Source organism: Globicephala melas, chromosome 5 (assembly GCF_963455315.2).
Source record: "Globicephala melas chromosome 5, mGloMel1.2, whole genome shotgun sequence".
NCBI classification, from domain to species: Eukaryota; Metazoa; Chordata; class Mammalia; order Artiodactyla; family Delphinidae; genus Globicephala; species Globicephala melas.
In genome coordinates this window covers 33406043-33427924 of record NC_083318.1, presented here as the reverse complement: position 1 = coordinate 33427924, position 21882 = coordinate 33406043, and the positions used below count along the sequence as shown (strand labels likewise).

Genomic DNA, 21882 nt, shown 5'->3' with positions numbered 1-21882 from the left:
CCATGGCTCATGGGCACAGCCGCTCTGCGGCGTGTGGGATCTTCCCGGACCAGGGCATGAACCTGTGTCCCCTGCATCGGCAGGTGGACTCTCAACCACTGCGCCACGAGGGAAGCCCAAATTCGTTAGTTTTTTATCATAGATTTTCCTTATAGGGTATGTTACATCACAAACTTCTAGAAAAAAGAGCAAGATTTAAGTAAATTTAAAATAAAGGCACTAAAGTTTTCTTCCTACGTTCTCTTATCAACTTTTAAGATTGATTTGAGAAAGTGAGATCAAGAGTAATTGTTCTCTACATTTTGCTTATTATTATAGGAGCATTTACTATAAATTGGAAGTGTCATTTTTGAATTTCTGACTTAATCTGATAGTAATAAAACTGTCACTAGGTCTATAATCCAAGACATTTTGGAAGCAGCAAGTATTAACTCAATTTTATAAGGCATTTGGTCAGTAAGAAAATAAGGTATAATAATCATAGACTAGAAACCCTGAATATTGAGGAAAAAGTTCATCACCAGGACACCAGATGCTTTTAATCTTTTGAAGCTTCCTGCTTTAGCAAAGTTCTGATATTTGGTAAAAATTGATCATTGTTGATTATTATGGAATCCTATTTCATCGTTTCTGCAGTGGTTTTGTAAGGGTCAGTGGGAAGTTTTTAGGAGACACATGCGTGTGGTCAGTGGCAATGGTAGCAGTCACGGGGGACATCGACAGCAGCCAGCTAACTATTAGGGAGTGTCATCCAGCCCGTCACCGATGGTTAGAGTACAGCTTTCTCAAATTGCTTTCAGCCTATCTGGATACTTACGTGTCAGTTTATTAATAGTAAAATAGCCAACAAGCATTCTACATTTGCCCACTGAATGCTGCCTGTTTATTTCCTTTTCCATATTATTTCATAGGTGATTCTCAGGTTGGTTTGGGTCTTTTTATTGGAATTATGACATCTTATCGATTTTACATTTCCTTTCAGTTTCATGATTCTTAACCCCAAAGTGCTTTTGCGTATGGGAAGGGAAAGATAAATTTGGATTGAAGACCACCAGCAACCCCAGTCTGGATCATAAAGACTCTCATAGCCATCGTAAGGGGCCCTTTATCAGCCAAGACTGGAGTGGCCTCAGCTTTAGTTCATGGCCATAGCGTCTGAAGAAATTTCCATCAGCGTAAATACACCTTGTATGGGAGCTGCCTGGAGCTATAAATATCTAACCAGTTCCCATCAGGAACTCACGGAAGTTTCTGGGGCTTGTTAAGAATAAACTTAAGGGTTCTTAATGGACACATTTTATATCCATCAGTATCCTACCCTTGAGGTACAGGATTCAGTCTTACTCTGTTATTCGTTGTACTATTCTGTTATATTTCTACTTAAGTACAAAAGAATATTTAAAACACAAAGCCTTTCTCTAACAATATATTCAGATTTAAATACTGTTTACTATAATGTCAATCAGGGATTTTTCAAAGCCAGATGTGAATCTGCAGGGACATATTAGGCATGATAATTAACTCCTCTTAGAACATGAGAAAAGATTCCCTGACTCTAATTTTTAATAAATATTAAAATACAAGGTAGAAGAATATGAGAAGTGAAGTGAATACCCTTGACTGGACAAGAGAGTATGACGTTTAAAATTAAAGAAAGCATAGGAGATGATGAAGGCGTCTGGTTTATTTATGTAACCTCCGCAGGCTTCACCCAGCTGCAGATCTGCTTACAGTTGTGTGAAGGTTAGAAAAAAGGCCAAGTTGGCAAGATTTAAATTTGGTTAGATTTGAAAACAACTTGCGACTAGATATATCCTTATTTCTGATTTGACGATATGGATTAGTAGATAATTAAATTATGCTAATCAGGTACTTATGCTGGCCGTGCAGACAAAATAAACACGTCATTTCTTCTTAATGAAGTCTGTATTTTGGACATTACTGTTTCAGTGTATATTTGTCATTATGAGATTTATTTTCACTTGAGGCAGTGTTCAACTTGAGTTGGAAAATTCTCAAGTGAAGTTTATTTACTCACTTCATATTGATATTTAAACCCATACACCTGAAATACATAATGATAATCTATTATATATTATCCACTAGTATTTCTTTATGCCCTTCCTAACTGCAGAATGAATGAAACTATGATGTTGGAGGGTCTTTTTTTTTTTTAAGTTTATTTTGTGACTCAAATGCTTTACTAAAGTAGGAGACTGACATTTCTTCTTTAATCTGAGATCAATATACACTTTATAAGATTGAACAAGAGGAACCTCAGTATTGTTCACTCTAATTCAATGAGCTTCTATCCTCTGAAAAAAGAGCTTTTCTTTGGGAAGGTCAAAGCAGTCTAGTGTTAAAAATCCATGTACTTTCTGTAAACTAAGATAGGCTCACACAGTATGTTCTTTAAACAGAGACAGGAAGAAATTGAAATAGGAAGATCACATTGTCAGGAGTGAATCTAGTAGTATCACCCAGATATTTTGAGGTTCTGGAGTCAGAAAGATGGTTTGTGCTCTGCTCTTTCTAGGGAGGATAAGCCACGTGTCTGTGAGGGGAATCTTCCCAACTGTCCTTTGTAAACAGAGATCCCATGCACTACATTACTTAAGCTTCAGAAATTCACACGGCCTTCCATTATTATAAGGCTTTCGGTCACCTCTGATAGGAAACTCCTGGTGGCCCCCAGTGTAACCAGCATTAAAACGAAGACACTGTGAACAGACTCTGTCTCTTATGTAAATGGCTGGTTACTATAGCTTGACTGACTCCTCTTCTTCATTCTTCGGAATAGAGAAGCATTTTCAGTGGTTTGCTTTAATGTTGAGGCTTTGTCAAATTTCTGCTTCAACCCCATTCTTTTCAGATTTAAACGAGTGTGGCCTGAAGCCGCGGCCCTGCAAGCACAGGTGCATGAACACTTACGGCAGCTACAAGTGCTACTGTCTCAACGGATACATGCTTATGCCGGATGGATCCTGCTCAAGTATGTCAAGAATCTTAACTGCTTTGGGCTTGACTTCATGCTGTGCTCTGGGAGTGTGTGAAAAGTGGCCTCCTAGCCCTCCTCCTAAACAGGATGTGAGCACGTGTTTGTATGTGTGCCTAAGGAATGGAAAATCAAAATAAGAGTTGCCCATTGTAGATGTCTAACATTCTTTTGTCAGGGGTGCCAATGTTAAATTGATTCGGAAATGGTCTTTAGAACAAGACTCACAAAACTAATGTATTTTCTAACGTTTTTCCTAGCACTTTTCTGCTTATCTTCTATCTGGGCATAGAACTATTCCATGTAGAAAAAGAACATTGGTGACCATTTGAGGGCTATTGTGCTCTTGGTAAGGATGGACACTAAATTATTTGCTGGTAGAGAATCCATCCAGCCTGGTGATTGAGTATAAACCGTCCATAAGTACCTCCTCACTTCATTTTTTTTTTTTTTTTTTTTTTGCGGTACACGGGCCTCTCACTGTTGTGGCCTCTCCCGTTGCGGAGCACAGGCCCCGGACGCGCAGGCTCAGCGGCCACGGGTCACGGGCCCAGCCGCTCTGCGGCATGTGGGATCTTCCCAGGCCGGGGCACGAACCCGTGTCCGCTGCATCGGCAGGCGGACTCTCAACCACTGTGCCGCCAGGGAAGCCCCTCACTTCATTTTTACATTTCTTTATAGTAGTCTGAAGACTAAGTTTTTTTCTTAAAAAAAAAACCTACTTCAAATTTTAAAAAATGATTATAATAACATAAAAGTAGATTTCATGTGTGTCTTTGTAAGAAAGAAATGGATGGTGTTTCCTACTATCATTTTGATGTGTTTATAAAACAGACAATGGCCTGAAATTCTCTGCAGGCTGAACATTGAATTGAGATTGTGGTTCTATGGTATCCAACAATTGATGACTTGATTTTTAATTTTACTGAACTGTCAGTTAAATTGGTTAATTATCAATCAGTTAATTATCAGTTGTCTCTCCCTAACTGGGTTGCATTTTATAAAATAAAAAAGGTTAGCTAATTTTATTTATCATTGCATATTTAGCATGGAACTTTTTGCAATAAGGTGAGTTCATGTTTATTAACATGTGACAGTGATGCTAGAATCCTCTAACATTGTACAACTCAGTGGGAAATCTGCTGTGCCTGGAGAAGTTTAATGGATGGTTGAGACAGTTACTTGGATGCCTTAGTTAAGACTAGCACTTAACATGAGTAATCTGGAAAAATACCTCAATGCTCCAATTTCCTTGGCCACTGGAAAAGCTTCCAGATAATCTCTCTGAGATAAAGTTTTACATTTGTCTGCTATTTCTTCAAATACATTAAAGGTCTTCCCCAGATGCTAACAGAGCTGGTTCCCTTCTTAATTATCCCTGAGGGAAGAAGGTCTTTGTGTTCTTCCTCCTATTTTTGACTTTCTTTAGACTGTTGGAGAACTAAGCCCTTTTCATCTGCATTGTTGATTCAGTGTCACTGATTTCAGGACAAGTAGAAAACATAGTTATATTAGGTACAGAGTATGCCCTCTGCCTCTCTCGGACAGTCACTGTCTTTCCAGGTGCCCTGACGTGCTCCATGGCAAACTGTCAGTATGGCTGTGATGTTGTCAAAGGACAAATTCGGTGCCAGTGTCCCTCTCCTGGCTTACGGCTGGCTCCTGATGGGAGGACCTGTGTGGGTGAGTTGTAAAATCAAGCATCTCTATCAGCAGTCTCTCTAGGGTAAGGAAGAAAGTGAAATGTGATGGCAGGAAGGAAAAAGGGCAGTTACTTAACATCAGGTAATTAGCTATCCTTTAGACAATATCAGATGTCTCAGAAGGGGACCTCTCTCTGTGAAAAGACCGTGGAAACTTTGTTTCCAAAAAAAAATGAGGGACAGGAGGAAGCTTCAGGCAGAGGAAACCACACGTGCAAAGGCATCGAAGTTTAGAGGGAGCATAATATTCAGGGAACAAGAAGAGCTCAGTATTTCTAGGACGTAAGAGGCAATGAGTATTGAAGCTGAGCTGGTAGACAGGGCTAGACTGTATGTATTGCACTAAAGGGTTAGGTTTTTTTTTCCCCCCCCTGTAAATTAGGAAGGCAGTAAAAGATTGTGGTTAAGAGTCTGGGCTTTGATTTTAAACCTGGCTCTGCCATAGACTTGATATGTAACCTTAGGTAAGAGGCTTCCTTTCTTGGCGCTTCAGTCTTCTCATCTTTAAAATGGGAGTAATGTCCTTGTGAGGATTGAATGAGATCATGAACGCAAAGAGCTTAGCACGGTACCTCACATGTAGTAAGCACTGAATGAATGGAGGTATTTGGGGGCTCAAGAGATATTTACTGAGTATTTTCTATATACCAGGCACTGTGCTAAGTGCTAGGATATAGAGTAATGGACAAAGCAGACAAGATATCAGTCCTCTGGAAGAGGCAGAAAAGAAAGAAATATTCAGTAAAATTACAAACAATGCCAAGTGTTAATATGAATAACTAAGGGAGTAAAAAACAAAAAGGATCTATTTTAGAAAATAATGGTCAAGGAAAGCCCTGAAGTTAGACATGGACCATTGGCCACAGGAAGAATCAGCCAAGCTGGTGAACACGTTGCAGAGCACTGCAGTGAAAGAGAGGTTGGTCTGTTTGAGGTTCTGAAGGAAAGAAAACCATATCCTTAAGTACAGAGTATGGGGTGGGGGGTGGCTTGAGATACAGCCAGTGAGGTGGGTGAGGACTGTTTATTACAAGGTCGTCAAAGACGTGATGAGGAATGAGGAATGAATTCAGAAAGCAAGTAGAAACAGTTGAGAGTTTTGAGCATGGGAACAATCCCTTCTTATGTCTTAATAAAATCATTTGTTGACAGTTGAGTGGGAATGCTTTGGAGAGGCTAAGATTGGCAGGGAAAAGGCCAGTTTGGAGGCTCTTGGAATAGTCTATCCTGGGAGATGGTGGCTTGGGCTAGGGTAAAGGCAGTGGGTGAAGAGCAGAGTAAATGAGTTCAAAGAATTTGTGAGAGGTAGAATCAGCTGAGGTTAAGGGAAATATGGTTGTCAAGGATGACTCATGTTTCTAGTTGAAGCAACTGGGGGGGGATACAGGTGCAGTACATGCTGAGATACAGTACAAGAGGAGGACGGCTTGGCTTGGAAGGATGAGTTGAAATTTGGAGATATGGGATTTATGTTGCCTGTCAGGGCAACCAGCTGGATAACATTTATGATGAGCCACTACGTGCGCACAACCATTTGCAGATAGTAGTGTATTTTAAAAGCTCCTCCGTCTGAACGTGCTGTTGCCCTTCCTAAGACGCATTGGCTTATGTTTCTAGACATTGATGAATGTGCTACTGGAAGAGCCTCCTGCCCTAGATACAGGCAGTGTGTCAACACTTTTGGGAGTTACATCTGCAAATGTCATAAAGGCTTCGACCTCATGTACATTGGAGGCAAATACCAATGTCACGGTAATGAACCCCAGCCCTTGCTTTGTGTTGTTTTTTCCTGTGGAGCGGAAAGGTCTCTTAATTATGGTGATGACTGGGATGTCAAGGGCAGGGGAGGGTACTGGCATTAAATTAAACAAACAGAAGTGAAACTCAAACACTAGCAGTTCTGGGCGCACACTACTTTATTTCTTCTCTTTATCTGCCAATTTTATGTGAACCTTCACATTGCAAAAAAAAAAATTTTATTTGAAACTGTGTATTTTTGGTGTCATCATATTTATCATAAAATAATCATATTTCTTTTATGTGTAATCATATTTATCTCCCAAATAAACCTCCTCTTTTCCTACTTCCTGATGCAGATATAGATGAATGCTCCCTTGGTCAGTATCAATGCAGCACCTTTGCTCGATGTTACAACGTACACGGGTCCTACAAGTGTAAATGTAAAGACGGATACCAGGGCGACGGACTGAATTGTGTTTGTGAGTCATGCTTGTCTCCCAGCTCCAAATTCCAGCAGGAAGTACAAGATTACACAAAGGCCATTACTAGGAAAGATAAGGAACAAGATTAATTATCAAACGAATATCACTTTTCATATCTAGTAATACTAGTCCGTGATTTCCACAAACAATAAAATCACTTGCTCAGTAATTGTTAAAAATTAAAGACTCAGTAATACATTCTAATCTTAAAAGCATTCAGTTCCTTGACTAAACTCTCTCAGTAGCTTCTCCTTAGCTGGTACGAAATTATAGAGCCCTCCTTGAGAATTTGATTTTAAATGTATGTTTGTCATTAACATTAGATTATAATGGTGGGATAATCTGAATATATTCTTTCCTCTGTTTTATGCCTCCAATTCTGCTCTTAAAAAATCATTTCCATATTTATTTTCTCTACGTTCAGAACTGTTTTGCTTTTTAAATTTTTATAAGCTCTATTTGTAGTATGGCTATGTATGTCAGTAGATAAACATTAAAAAAGTACCCTCCAAGATGAAAGTTTCACAAACCAAAGGCCACAATTTAGCATACATTTCATGCAACGATAGATCATTTTTTAAATTTCTGGAGTAAAATATTTACTGAAAATCATGGGGCATAAAATCATGAGGATTAAAGGATTTTTGAAGGGTCATGTAGTTATACTCCCAGTCTGGAATATATGCTTACAAGAAGATTAAATATTAATTCCTTTCGGTGAATACAATCAAGGACAGAGTTTCCACAGGTGATCTTGGTGACCTCTGAAATTTTTTTTTAAAAAGCAATTGTATAAATTAGTAAAGGGGAAGGAAAACCAAATATAGAACAGTGAGTAGAACATTTAATGTCAATGGATTTGTGTGAATTTAATTTATATGAAGTGTGGAAGAGAAAACTATTAGTCTTCAGACAATTCTAAACATGATTTTATAATATACACATACCATGGAGACACTTAACATAGACTCTAAATATACATTTCTCATATTTAAAAATTTTTAAATATCTCTGCATTTAAAAATCTCATTGATTCTTCTCTCTTTCCACTTTACAAATACTTAAAACATTTTATGTTTCAGATGATACATTTCATTACAGAAAAACAATATAATTTTTGTGTATATCCACCAAATAGATATATGTGTGTATGAATATATATGTGTATATATTACATATACACACACATACTAAGTTTTTTTGGAAAACAGCCTGACTTAACAGTAGGGGAATATTCTCAATGTGAAAAGTAAGCCAGTTGGCATGAGGTATTTTGATGTGTTTGTTTTTTGCAATTTGATGTTTTACTTCTTAAGGTGAGAGGGTTGTACACTAATTTAAATACATTTACTGTTTTAGATATTCCAAAAGTCATGATTGAACCTTCAGGTCCAATTCATGTACCAAAGGAAAATGGTACCATTTCAAGGGGCGATGGAGGACACAGTAATTGGATCCCTGATGTCAGAAGTACTAGGTGGCCTCTGAAGACACCCTATGTACCTGCTGTCATTACCAGCAGGCCCACCTCTGAGCCAACAGCAAGACCTGCCCTGAAGCCAGCGCCACAGCCTGCCCCACCCACAGAACTCAGAACACCTCCACCAGCAGCAGCCCCAGGAGGACCAACCACCAGCCTGACAAGTGTAGCACCAGTTGCCACTGTGTCTCCAAGAAGGATTACAGTTGACAACAGGATACAGACAGAGCCTCAGAAACCCCGAGGAGATGTGTTCAGTGAGTCATAAACGTTACCACATTTTTTTGAGGGTTTTTTTCCCAGTTTTATTGAGATGTAATTGACATACAGCACCGTATACGTTTGTGGTTTGGCTTATCCGTATCATGAAATGATTACCACAGTATGTTTAGTTAACATCCATCATTTCACGTAGATACAAAATAGAAGAAAAAGGAAAACACATTTTTTTTCTTTGGTATGGGAACTCTTAGGACTTACTGTCTTAACAACTTCCATATAAGTTATACAGCAGCTATAACTATAGTCGTTGTTGTGTATATTGTTGTATGCTACATCCCTGGTACTAGTGTATCTTATAACTGGATTTGTACCTTTTGACCACCTTCATCCTGTTTTCCCTTCCCACCTCTAGTAACCACAAATCTGATCCCTTTTTCTATGAGTTTGTTTTCTTTTAACAGTCCACATGTAAGTGAGGTCATGTACAGTATTTGCCTTTCTCTGTCAGATTTATTTCACTTAGCATTCTATCCTCAAGGTCCATCCATGTTGTCTCAGATGGCAGGATCTTCTCATTGTTACGGTTCACTAATATTACACTGTAGATATGTTTATATATACCACAATTTCTTCATTCATCTGTCAGTGGACACTTAGATTGTTTCCATGTCTTGGCTATTGTAAATAATGCTGTGAACGAAGAGGTGCAGATATCTCTTACGCATAGTGTTTTTATTTCCTTTGGATATATTCCCAGAACTAGGATTGCTGGATCATATGGTAGTTCTGTTTTCAGTTTTTTGTGGAACCTCCATACTGTTTTCCATAGTGGCTGCACCGGCTTAAAATCCCACCAACAGCGCATCAGGGTTCCCTTATCTCCACACCCTCACCCACTTGTTATCTCTTGTCCTTTTGGTAAACAGCCATCCTAACAGGTATGAGGTGATATCTCATTGTGGTTTTGATTTGCATTCCCTAGTAATTAATGATGCTGAGCATCTTTTCATGTATCTGTTGGCCATTTAGTGTATCTTCTTTGCACAAATGCCTGTTCAGGTCCTTTGCCCACTTTTTAACTGGATTATTGGATTTTTTGCTATTAAGTGGTATGAGTTCCCTATATATTTTAGATGTTAGCCCCTTGCCAGATACATGATTAGCAAACATTTTTTCCCATTCCATAGGTTGTCTTTTCGTTTCGTTGATGGTTTCTTTTGCTGTGCAGAAGCTTTTTAGTTTGACGTCATCCCACTTATGATTTTATTGCTTGTACTTTAGGTGTCATATCAAAAAATCATTGCCAAGACCCATGTCAAGGAGCTTTCTTCCTACGTTTTCTTCTAGGAGTTTTGTGGTTCCAAGTCTTATGTTCAAGTCTTTAATTCATTTCGAGCTAATTTTTGTGAGTGGTGTAAGTTTAGGGTCTAGATTCATTCTTTTGCATGTGGCTATCCAATTTTTCCAGCACCATGTGTATGAAGAGACTGAATTTTCTCCCTTGAGTATTCTTGGCTCCCTTGTCAAATATTATTTGACCGCATGTGCTTAGGTTTATTTCTGGGCTCTTGATTTTGTTCCATTGGTCTATGTGTCTGTTTTTATGCCAGTACAATACTCTTCGATGACTATATCTTTTTAGTATAGCTTGAAATCAGGAAGTGTGATGCCTACCACCTTGTTCTTCTTTCTCAGGATTGCTTTGGCTATTTGGGGTCTTTTGTGTTAGCACATTTTTAATAAGCTTTTTATGATGGCATTTCAACCACAGCCCATGGCTTGAATAAGAATAAAACTCATAGATACAAAGTGTAAGTTATATATCCCTATTGTGAAATATTGTAAAGAGCTATATAGAAGCCAGTCAGTTGGGCAAATAAGAATGTGAATAGAAATGGAAGGAGTATCACAAAGTTATATAGTAGATCACAGCTTCTATCCAGTATGAGAATTCTAACATATTCATATTTACTTGAAAACTCTTAGAGATGGGGAGCTTAATATAGCACGTGCCATGTAACTTTTAATCTGAGTGTTCATTCATTCAATCAGTAAACATTTTTAGTGTGTTTTAGAATGCCAGGCCCTATATTAGGCATTGGGCTTACAAAGGTAAAACAGAAAACCTTATAGTCTGGTGGAAAAGACAGTTGCCCCGAAGATAACTGTGGTACTGTGTTAGTGGGAGAGATTTGTGTGGGACATTATGGGGGTAGAGAGAAAGGGTGCCTAACCCATCTTTGGCCAGGGACAGTTTGGGGAGTGGGGAGGCTTCTTGAGTGAAATGGGGCAAAGGGGATGAAAAAAGGGAGGCATTATAGTTCACGGGGACCACACAACAGAGGCACAAGTGTAGGAAGCAGCACAGCATGTGCAATAAACTGCCAACAAACTGGCAGTTTGAGCCAAGGATTGATGAGAAAAACTGGACAGCTACCCCTTGTATTTACTGTAAGCTGTTGGTTAAATCTAAACTGGAGCTAGGTTGGATTTAAAGATTCCAGATTTTTAATGGGTGACTGGGTACCACCAATGGTGATAGAGGCTATAGGTAAAGGAGAAGTTCTGAAGGAGGAAGAGGTTGTTCCCTTATTACCAGAATAAAATTTGTAATTTTTCGACCTCTTTCTGAGCCTTTTAATGTGTTCTCTTTTTAAAAGTTTCTCTTGCTTCCCATTATTCCTCTCTATACCAACACACATACGAATTAAAAATAACATTGAAGGGCTTCCCTGGTGGTGCAGTGGTTGAGAGTCCGCCTGCTGATGCAGGGAACGCGGGTTCGTGCCCCGGTCCGGGAGGATCCCACATGCCGCGGAGCGGCTGGGCCCGTGAGCCATGGCCGCTGAGCCTGCGCGTCCGGAGCCTGTGCTCCGCAACGGGAGAGGCCACAACAGTGAGAGGCCCACGTACCACAAAAAATAAATAAATAAATAAATAACGTTGAAGTTCACCAACAGAATTTAGCAGGATGAAACTGGGGAGACACGGAGTTCCGATGATGTTTGAGAGCACTTGTTCTAAGAGAGTGTGATCTTAAAGAGATGCCCTGGGAAAGAAGTACCTTGATTCCATGCCAAGGCTGTTGCATGCCACAGATAGCATTGCTGCCTCTGGATATTCCTGCCAAAAATTAAATTCCGCCCTCATTTCATCTTCAGCCCTAGCTGCTGGTTCATGTCAGCATGGATGAGGATTATTTTGGACACTTCTTAATTTGCTGTCTGGAGACTTTAGCATATATTCCAAATAAGAGAGTGGTTCTGTTCTTAATTCAGAACAAATAACTAGTATTTATTCATTGTGAAAACAGAAAGGAACCTTAGCACTATTTTAGTTCAACGCCATTTATTCATTGACTGTTTTCTTCATTTCTGGCATAATAATTTCTTAAGCCATCCTTGTTCTCCACTGGTCTGAGTAGACTTTGGCTCTCCTCATTCCATGAATTTTCAGGTGATGTTAATTACAGCCACTGTTGAGCAGTCTCCAAATAGCCCCATACTTCAGTTGTGTTTTTCTTTACATTGAAAGATATATATATGTTTAATGGAAGAGGTTGTTAAACAGAACTTTCCTCTGTGCTGTGTATGTGTGTGTGTGTGTGTGTGTGTGTGTGTGTGTGTGTGTGTGTGTGTGTGTGTGTGGGTATGTATTGTCCCCCAAGAAAAGACTATTAAGATATTCTAAAAGGAAATCAAGGAAGAAAAACAATTATACCACAAGTACATCTCTAGCCCAGACTTCTCCCCAAACTCTAGACTTGTATATCACCTGCCTGTTTAACTGCTCTAGTTGGATGAAGATACATGTCTCAAGCTCAACTTGTCTAATCATTCCTGATCGTCACCCCAAACACATTCTACCCACAGCTTTTCCCACCCCAGGAGATAGCACCTCCATCCTACCAATTGCTAAGGCCAAAAAACTTGGAGTCATTTTAAATTACTTTTTATACTCACATTGAAGCTGTATGGAAGTCCTGTCAGCCCTGGCTTCAAATTATATCTGAAGTGTGCCTACTGCTCACCATCGCCAGGGCTACCAGTCTGGCCCAGGCCATACTTCCCCCTGGTGTACAGGTCCAAAATCCTTTTTCCAGATACGTAATAGAGCATTTTTTTAGATTTTAGAAAAGTAATAAGGCGCATTTGCTGTATAGCACACACTGAAGCATATTAATGTTTCTACAGGGAAACATGAATATTTACACTAATTTGGCTACTAAAGCCATTTAAGTTAGGTTAAGTGAAGGTTAGATTTGCCACCTAATGAGTTTATGGAAGCAGCTTTTGGATTTGAGAATGACGGGTGAGGACCCGCGGATCTGTACTGAGGTAGCCTTTCAGCTGGTCTGCCTGCTCCCACCCTTGTCCCTCTGCTGTCTCTCCTCAACCCAGCAGCCAGAGTCATCTTTTAAAACTTAAACGAGATGTCATTGTTCAAAGCTCTGCATTAGCACCCACTTCCTTCAGTGAGAACAGAAGCCCTCCCGGCGGCTTCCAAAGTCCTCAGATCACATCTCCTAGCACTCTTCCCCTCATTCACTTCACTCCAGCCTCCTCGCTGTTCCTCCAGCTTCTCCCATCTTAGGATTTTTGCTCCAGCCCTTTCCTCTTTCTGGAACACTCTTCCTCCGGCTATCAGCTTGTCTCACTTTCTCACCTCTTCATGCACATCTCAACTTGCCAGTGAGGCCAGTCTGACCCCCCCTCTTCAATACTGTGACCTCTGCAGCCACTGCCAGCACACGTGATCTCACAACTCTCTACTGTTTTTAAAAATAGCATTTATCACCTTCTATATACTATCTTGTTTACTTATTTATAATGTCTCTTTTTGTCTCTTCTGACTAGAATATAAGCTTTTTGAGGGGCAGGGGTCTTTCTCGGTTTTGCTCATTGGTATATCTCAAGAACCTAGAATAATGCCTGGCACATAATCAGCAATTGAATACTATTTGTGGGACATAGAAATGAATGATTAGATCAATCACTCTTGACATTTTAAAATAAAAATTATCATCAGGTAATCAATTTCCATACACAAGCTAGTTTAGTAATGCATTAAATCTATATTTAAGAAATAAAAAATATTCTTTCCTGATTGTGACTTATTTTTATAATATGGGGAGGTTTTTAATTGTGCTTCCACCATCTTTCTCTCTCTCTCTCTCCCTTTCCTCCCTTCGTTTTTGGAGATTGATATTCTATTCAGTGGATTATTAAATCTGAAAAGTCAAAGTTAGTGAGAAGGAAAACGATGATAATGTTTCAAAGTATATATTTCCTAGCTCCTGAAACTAGCTCAAATAATTTTTCTATTACACTTTTATTATTTATTTTATTTATTTTTGGCCGCGCTGGGTCTTCATTGCTGTGAGCGGGCTTTCTCTAGTTGCAGCGAGCGGGGGCTACTCTTCGTTGTGGTGCGCGGGCTTCTCATTGTGGTGGCTTCTCTTGTCGCGGAGCATGGGCTCTAGGAACACGGGCTTCAGTAGTCATGGCGTGCGGGCTCAGTAGTTGTGGCGCACAGGCTCTAGAGCACAGGCTCAGTAGACGTGGCGCATGGGCTTAGTTGCTCCGCAGCACGTGGGATCTTCCCAGACCAGGGCTCAAACCCGTGTTCCCTGCATTGCAGGCAGATTCTTAACCACTGCACCACCAGAGAAGTCCCAGGAGCATTTAAATGATACATGATTAAGGAAATGACTTTTTATGTATGATATGAAATATTAAACATGTGTTTTAAAAATAATTTTAACTTGAGGAACCCTAGGTTTTTCAGATTGTGTGAACAGAATTATAACCAGATGTATTTTCAGGGCTAGTTCTATAGGTGTGATTTGAGCAACACTAAAGTTACCTGATATAGCATGAAATTCTTGTTCCTTCACTAATGGGACAGACCAGTGCTTCTTAAAGTGTGTTTCATAGAACATTAGTTCTCTGGAATAGTATGCAAGTGTATGCCTAAAAAAGTTCCGAGGTCAAATAAATTTAAGAGACCCTTGGTTTAGCCACTTAAATAGGTTTGTTAAGTGTGGGACTTTTCAATATGCTAATGGTCACTGTGAATCTCTTGGAGAGGTATATAGTGTGCATCATTTCCTGAGTGGATTTAACTGGGTTTATTTAACTGTTGGGATTAGAGTTTATTATAACCCACTTCAGGTCAGGCTGGGCTGAACTAAGAATTACAGGGACCATGCTCCACAAATCGAATAGCCTTCTACCACTGGCTCTCATTTGCATGGTTTCTGAGACCAGTGGGTTGATCTTGGACTCTGGAAGAGCCTGGGGTGGGGGGAGAGCAGAAAAGGGCTGGGCAGACTTAGAGCAAGAAAGGCAGATTTAACTGGTGGGCTGCCTGTCTGGACGCCAGAGGTATGCTGTAGGGGATTGTTAAAAAGTTGGAGACCAGGTGAACACCGAAGATAAAAATCTGGTATAAGAGCAGGTAGGAGCTATCCCAGAGCAGAGAACGTAAGAAAAACATTATGTAGAATCCAAAGTAAAGGACATTAGGGGAAAATGCAATTCCAGTCTAGCAATACCATGAAATAGTATGAAGTAATGTTTTTTTTTTAAAAAAATGTTTAATGACTTGGGAAAGTACCTAGGTTATAAAAATGTTAAGTGAAAAGAATATACAAAACTGTGCATACCATTTGATCCCAATTACATGTAAAATACATGTCTTCATATGTCGGGATGAATATAAAAGTCTGGAAGGAAAAAGACCAAAATAGTAACCATGGATCTATCCAGCTGTTGATATTTGAGGTGATTTTCCTTGTCTTTGTGTTATCCTCATGCAGTGATTTTTAATCTTCCCATTCCCAGTGTCACTGGTCACAGTAATTTATTATAGTAGTCAATCCTTAGGAGAAGGGCCAGGGGTAATAGAATCCCACTCTCCCAGCAGGAGAGTTGAGTCGTGTGTTTTGAAAAAGTACCCCGGGGGATTCTGATTGTGAATCATGTTAACTTTATTTAGAACTTACTGGTTTTAAAAAATTCATTCAAAGTTTTAACTTATTTTTAACCTTTCAAAATTTCTTTACAATTGAGCACGTCAGATCTGTCCAGTTTTAGCTAGGACGCTCTGCAAGGAATATAATAGCACTTGGATCAGGAAGTAGAAAAGTATTATCAGAAGCTCAGTTGAACCAGAACAACCTAGGCTGCCTATTGAAAATGTAGATGCCAAATTTCTACCACCAACTTACTAAATCGGACTTTCTAGGGACGTACATCTCAGTCTTTAGTGTGTGTACAGGTCACACAGAGACTTTGTTAAAATGAAAACTTTGATTCAGTGGGTCTAGGTTAGGGCCTGAGATTCTGCATTTTTAACAAGCTCAGAAGTAAGTAACACTGCTGATCTGCTGACTACACTGAAGTGTAAGGCTCTCTAAACCAATAATGGCAGCTCCAACCCAGCAGAACCATGTCTTGAATGGAGGCAGAATTAGCCAGATGTGGGTTGTTTAAAATTGTGCCTAAAATATAGCATATAGCCTCTGGGTCATCTAAAGAAAAAAAGTGTTGCAGAGTAAAGATTATAGAATACATTGTAATACGTATCAGGTGCTCTTATGAGTGGCCATATCAGGAAACCAGACTCATGGTTGCTGTGATGTTCATGAGAATGTGTTGAAATTCCAAGCACCACCAGTAAGAACAAAACTGTTTGCACTTTAATGATTGCTGCGTTGCTGCCTGCGGTCCACAGGTTTTTTTCTCTCATTTCCCTTTTACGGATTTTACAGTCTGGCTGGTGTGATCACATTGTGCTTAGTCATGGAAATACGATCTTTTCTGATTCTATGTGGTGATGAGTGAAAAGATTGTTTCTGCTGAGGGGTGAACAGGTCTTCAAACTAGTTTGCTTTCTAGTAAACCGTAAGGCCTAGAGAGACCCTGAGAAGATGCCTGACATCTCCCAGAAGATGCCTGACATCTCCCTGAAGATGAAATTTCAGGAAGGGTTTTGAAGGACTGCTTGTAGGTCAGATTCTGGTGCTGTGAATTCTGAAAGTTTTCAAGGCATTTTATGTATATTTTAATTGGATCCTATGATGGCTGGTAAAGAAAAAAATAGCTCTTTCCGGAAAGTATAAATTGAGTTCTTAGTGAACATGACCAAAGTCAGAAATCAGATTTTTTGTTGAGTTTTATGCACATTAGTCTATAGAGTTGTAATGAAAAGTATTGTGCCATAGCCACTCTGAGATTTGGGGCATGTTACTAAATCTTCCTATGTTTCCTCATCTGTAAGTTGTGATAATAATAGTATCTACTACATTGGGCTGTTGTGAAAATTAGGTGAGAGTGTGCTTGGCATATAATAAGAACTCAATAGCTATACTACTTCTGTTGATGTTGTTGAATTCATTTATATGGTAATGATAACATTTCCTACTTAACTCATAAAAACACAGCCCTATTTTGTGTTCTGGTTTTGAGTTTATATTTTTCTGATGCTTTTTATTATGGTTCGTTACAGTTTTAATGTTCACAATATTTTAAATGATATTTTTGGCTAACCAGATCCTTTAGAAACAAATTGATTTGCAAGTATGAGCTATTAGGGGAGCAGAGAAAATGAAAATAGAAGGCTGCTATTTTATAGACCCTTTACTTACGACCAAATAATTGGAACATCCTGTTTTATTTAGGGGTTTACGGTACCTAATTGAACAGTTGTGATGTTAAAACAGAGACAGCATCACCTCAACTTCTTTACCGAGCAAATAGTAACAACAGCCTTTTCAGAGATGAATCTGTCTAGATGAGAAACATACATGATGGGTCTGATAAGTATCAGAAATAAAAGCTTCCTTTCTTCCTCTAAAGTGATTCATTTGGCCTGAGGGCATTGACACCTGTCCCCCACAGGTGTCACCTGTGTCACCTCGGGGGTGTTCGTGCCGCACTCACCCAAGCAGCTGTACTGTAGTCAAATAGTCGGCTGTGGTACCGCCTGCGTTCCGTTCCAGTACTCGGACTCAGTCCTGACAGCGCCTAACCTTCTGACTTCCTTTGGCTTAGAAGAGGGCAAGAGGATAAAAACAGTTCTGGTGGCAAAACCCAGGGATCTTTAGAGATGACAGAGTGGGGATGAAAGACAAGGGGTCTAAGATGCCATCTCTTGCCTCGCCCCTGCATCCCCTCTCTCGTCTCCTTCCTTCTTCTCTCCCTCCACGTTCCCTGTCAAATGATCTCCTGATCTAGAAAAGTTGAGTCATCACCTTTATGGCCACACTTAGCAATTGTTCCAGGCAGTGCTTCAAGTTGTCCTGAAACTTTATGAGAAGAGAGAGAGGGGAGTCACAAATTGGGGCTCATTATTATTAGCTGTGTGTAGGTTGCACCTTTCACTAGAGATATAATTGTTCCCAGTTCTGCTCTTTACTCTCAGCCCAAAGGTGTCTTTTGAACTTTTTGGATTTTTCCTACACAGTGAAAGCTTTAGCACACAAGGGCTTATTTCTGTTGAGCCCAGCAGGCTTTTGCTTTTTGCTAGTAATCAGTAGTAGATGGCTGGGAATTTTCTCTCTAATGTAGTTAAGGAAATGTCAGAGTCTCTTTTCCAATCTTTTCATTTGCTTCTCTTTGGTAATTTAAAGCTGTAATGTGTATGTTCTTTATCTGGAGAGGGAAAGAAAGGGGCAGAGGAGAAAAGGGAGGGGGCAGAGGGAGAGGAGGAGAAGAGAAAGCGGTGTGGAGGGGAGATGCAAGAGGTGGCCTCTTAAAACCCTTGTCACTCATCCCCACTCTGTCATCTCTAAATTTCGCCACCAGAAAGAGCCTTCAGGATATTAGGAAAGTTACATACATACCATTCTCTTCAGATGAACTAAATCCCTAAGCATAGAAAGAATTTAAGACCGTGTTATCTTTAATCTTTTAGTCCAACAACAAATGCCAGAGCTGGCCTGGGTAATGTCATGGGAGCCACCCTAGAACAGAAACAGAATTTGCAAACCTACCTTTAATAAATTGTGCTTACATTCTGCTATAGTACTTACTGTTTGGAAGAAGTCTGGCAGTGGGAGATGTGTGTGATAATATTTACATTTACTTCACTGTGCTTACTTTTAATGCTTTTTGGTAAAAATATGCAGTCGACTCTTTGGGAAACTTCATTCATGAACACAGGCTATATATTAATATTATATCCCTGGGGAAAATATATTTAATAGAATGTTCTGGGATGGAGTTCCTTTTAAGAAGTTTCTTGCTTATCTGTGTAGCCAATTCTTCTCACAGGCTCCAGGGCTCCGGGTTCCCCAGCCACTAGGAACGTACTGGGCCCCTGAGCCCCAGCCAACCACGTTTTTATCCAGCTGTCTGCTGGCTTCAGTGCCTGTACGTTCCCTGTGTTTTAGTTCATGCGGAAGATTATAAGACATACGTCTTGGGGGATGAAACGTTAACTAATGGGAGAAAAATGTTTAGGAAATCTTCTAAAGAGCATATGAACATTCTTTTTTTTATGTTAATTTTGGTCATAACTGCTCTCTGACAGCCACTCCCTCCTCCCTCCTGTTCATTCTCTGTGCTCCAGCCAGAATGATGTACCTGATCTTGGCGCTCCTCTGTTAGAATCTTTAAGACTTCCAGTTTCCGCCAGAAGAAAGTCCACGATATTTACAGAGCTTTAAAAGGCCCCGCAACGTCTGCCTGCATCTCCAGCTTCATTTGGTTCCCTCCTTCCCTCCCCCTTCCTCTCCCCCTGTGAGCTCTACACGTAGAATGATGTTTGAGTTCACACCCGTTCACTCTCTAGGGCGCTAGCTCAGTGACTCATCCTTCAGGTCGCAGTGTAAGCAGCACCTCTCAGAGATTTTCATGCATCGTCCTCCTGGGCTAGCTTAGACAGCCCCCCTTCTCCCTCTCACCACCAAAGCTCACATAGCATCCTCTAGTTCTCCTTTAAAGCATTCATTACATGGGAGATGGTTAGATGTCTGTCTTCACCTCTAGAATGTAGATCCCATGAAGGAAAGAGTATGCTCATTGCTTCACAAAAGTGAGCCCAGTGCCTCGTACTCAGTGGATGGTCAGTTTCTTGATTGAGAGCATGAATAAGTGGGTGGAATAGAGGGAGGGAGGATGGACAGACAGATGGTAGAGGAACTGTGTTGTTAGCATTTCTCTTATCCTTTTCTAATCTCTAAAATTATACCATTCTGATTCTAAGGATTAATGGTCCAACTACAGAAAATATCAGATATGTGTTTGTCTTTATAAATATAAATATATGTGTGTGTGTGTTAGCATCTCTCCCGGTTATAATTCTATTTTTAGATAAGGCTAGTCATGTATTTTAATTAGCATTTTCTGCAGTGAATCAAAGAATATGTTTGAATTTCATAAATACATCTCAATTTCATAGCCTCACATTTAATAACAGGTATCAAGACTATTCAAAGTTCTCTTTGAGGGGCTTCCCTGGTGGCGCAGTGGTTGAGAGTTCGCCTGCCAATACAGGGGACACGGGTTCGTGCCCCGGTCCGGGAGGATCCCACATGCCGCGGAGCGTCTGGGCCCGGGAGCCATGGCCGCTGGGCCTGCGCGTCCGGAGCCTGTGCTCCGCAACGGGAGAGGCCACAGCAGTGCGTGGCCCGCGTACCACCAAAAAAAAACAAACAAAGTTCTCTTTGAGCAATCAAAATTCAAATAACAGACATATAGCTGCTATGGGGTAGGAGACTGTGTATATACTCTGACAGAACTCTCTTTTCTTTCAATGTTTTAGGTACTTTTTCTTTCATAATAGAAATCCTTTTTATAAACAATCTTAAAAAATACAGAACTACAAAAGACAAACCAATAAATGATAAAACATTACTTTTATTTCCAGTACTCAGACTACTTTTATTAGCATATTGGTGTATTTCTTTATTATTGTTATTGATGTATATGGACATGTAACATTACATCGGTTTAGGTGTACAGTATGATTCCATATTTGCATATGTTACAAAATGATCACCACAATAAGTCCAGTTAACACTTGTCACCAAACATAGTTATAAATTTTTTTTTCTTGTGATTGGAAACTTTTAAATTTGCTCTTAGTAACTTTCAAATATGCAACACAGTATTATTAACTACACCATGCATACATTATACATCCTCATAATTTACCTATAACTGGAAGTTTGTACCCTTTGACCCCTTTCACCCACTTCATTCACCTCCTACCTCCTGCCTCTGGCGGCCACCAATCTGTTGTTCTATGAGCTTTTTTTTTTTTTTTTTAGATGCCACATATAAGTGAGATCATACAGTATTTGTCTTTTTCTGTCTGCCATAATAATACCCTTAGCATAATACCCTCAGGATCCATCCATGTTGTTACAAATGGCAGGATTTCATTCTTTTTTATGGCTGAGGAACATTTAATTATGTGTATGTGTATACCACCACTTCTTTTCCCATTCATCTATTGATGGGAACTTAGGTTGTTTCCATGTCTTGGCTGTTGTAAACAATGCAGTGAACACAGGGGTGCATATATCTTTTCAAATTAGTGTGTTCACTTTCTTCAGATATATACCCAAGCGTGGAATTGCTGTATTACGCATTAGTTCTATTTTTAATTTTTTGAGGACTCTCCATAACGTTTTCAAATTCCTATTCCCATCAACAGTGCATGACAGTTCCCTTTTCTCCGCATGCAAATAACCATCTGTTATTTCCTGGGCAGTCAATTTCCTGAGTTGTTCAAGGGTTGGAGTACTAACCTTCTGCACAGTTGAAAATCTGCATATAACTTTACATTTGGCCCACCCCATCCAAGGTTCCGTATCATGTGGTGGATTCAACCAGCTGTGGACGGTGTGGTGGATCTGTTGCACATGTTCAGTGAAAAATACTCATATGCATAAGCGTGGACCCGTACAGTTCAAACTCGTGTTGTTCCGGGGCCCACTGTCTTTTTGATAGTAGCCATCCTAATAGATGTGAGGTGATATCTCATCATGGTTTTGGTGTGCATTTCCCTGGTGATTAATGATGATGAGCGCCTTTTCATGCACTTTTAGTATATCTTCCTTGGAAAAATCTCTCTTCAGATCTTCCCATTTTTTTAATCAGATTGGTTTTTTCCTATGGAGTTGTATGAGTTCTTTATATATTTTGGATATTAACTCCTTACCAGATAAATGATCTGCAAACATTTCTCCCATTCATTTTTGTCGATCATTTCCTTTCCTGCACAGAAGGTTTTTTGTGATGTAGTCCC

At 39.8% G+C, this 21882-nt stretch overlaps 1 protein-coding gene across 2 annotated transcripts in view; it reads left to right on the top strand.

Moving 5' to 3' along the window:
* Positions 1-21882, top strand: part of NPNT (nephronectin) — a 75920-nt gene that overhangs the window by 38738 nt on the left and 15300 nt on the right. For both annotated transcript variants that reach the window (XM_030864133.2, XM_030864131.2), the window contains 5 exons: positions 2873-2992; positions 4559-4678; positions 6316-6450; positions 6795-6917; positions 8280-8657. In XM_030864133.2, the coding sequence (XP_030719993.1) occupies positions 2873-2992; positions 4559-4678; positions 6316-6450; positions 6795-6917; positions 8280-8657 (876 nt within the window). The remainder of the gene's footprint in view (positions 1-2872; positions 2993-4558; positions 4679-6315; positions 6451-6794; positions 6918-8279; positions 8658-21882) is intronic.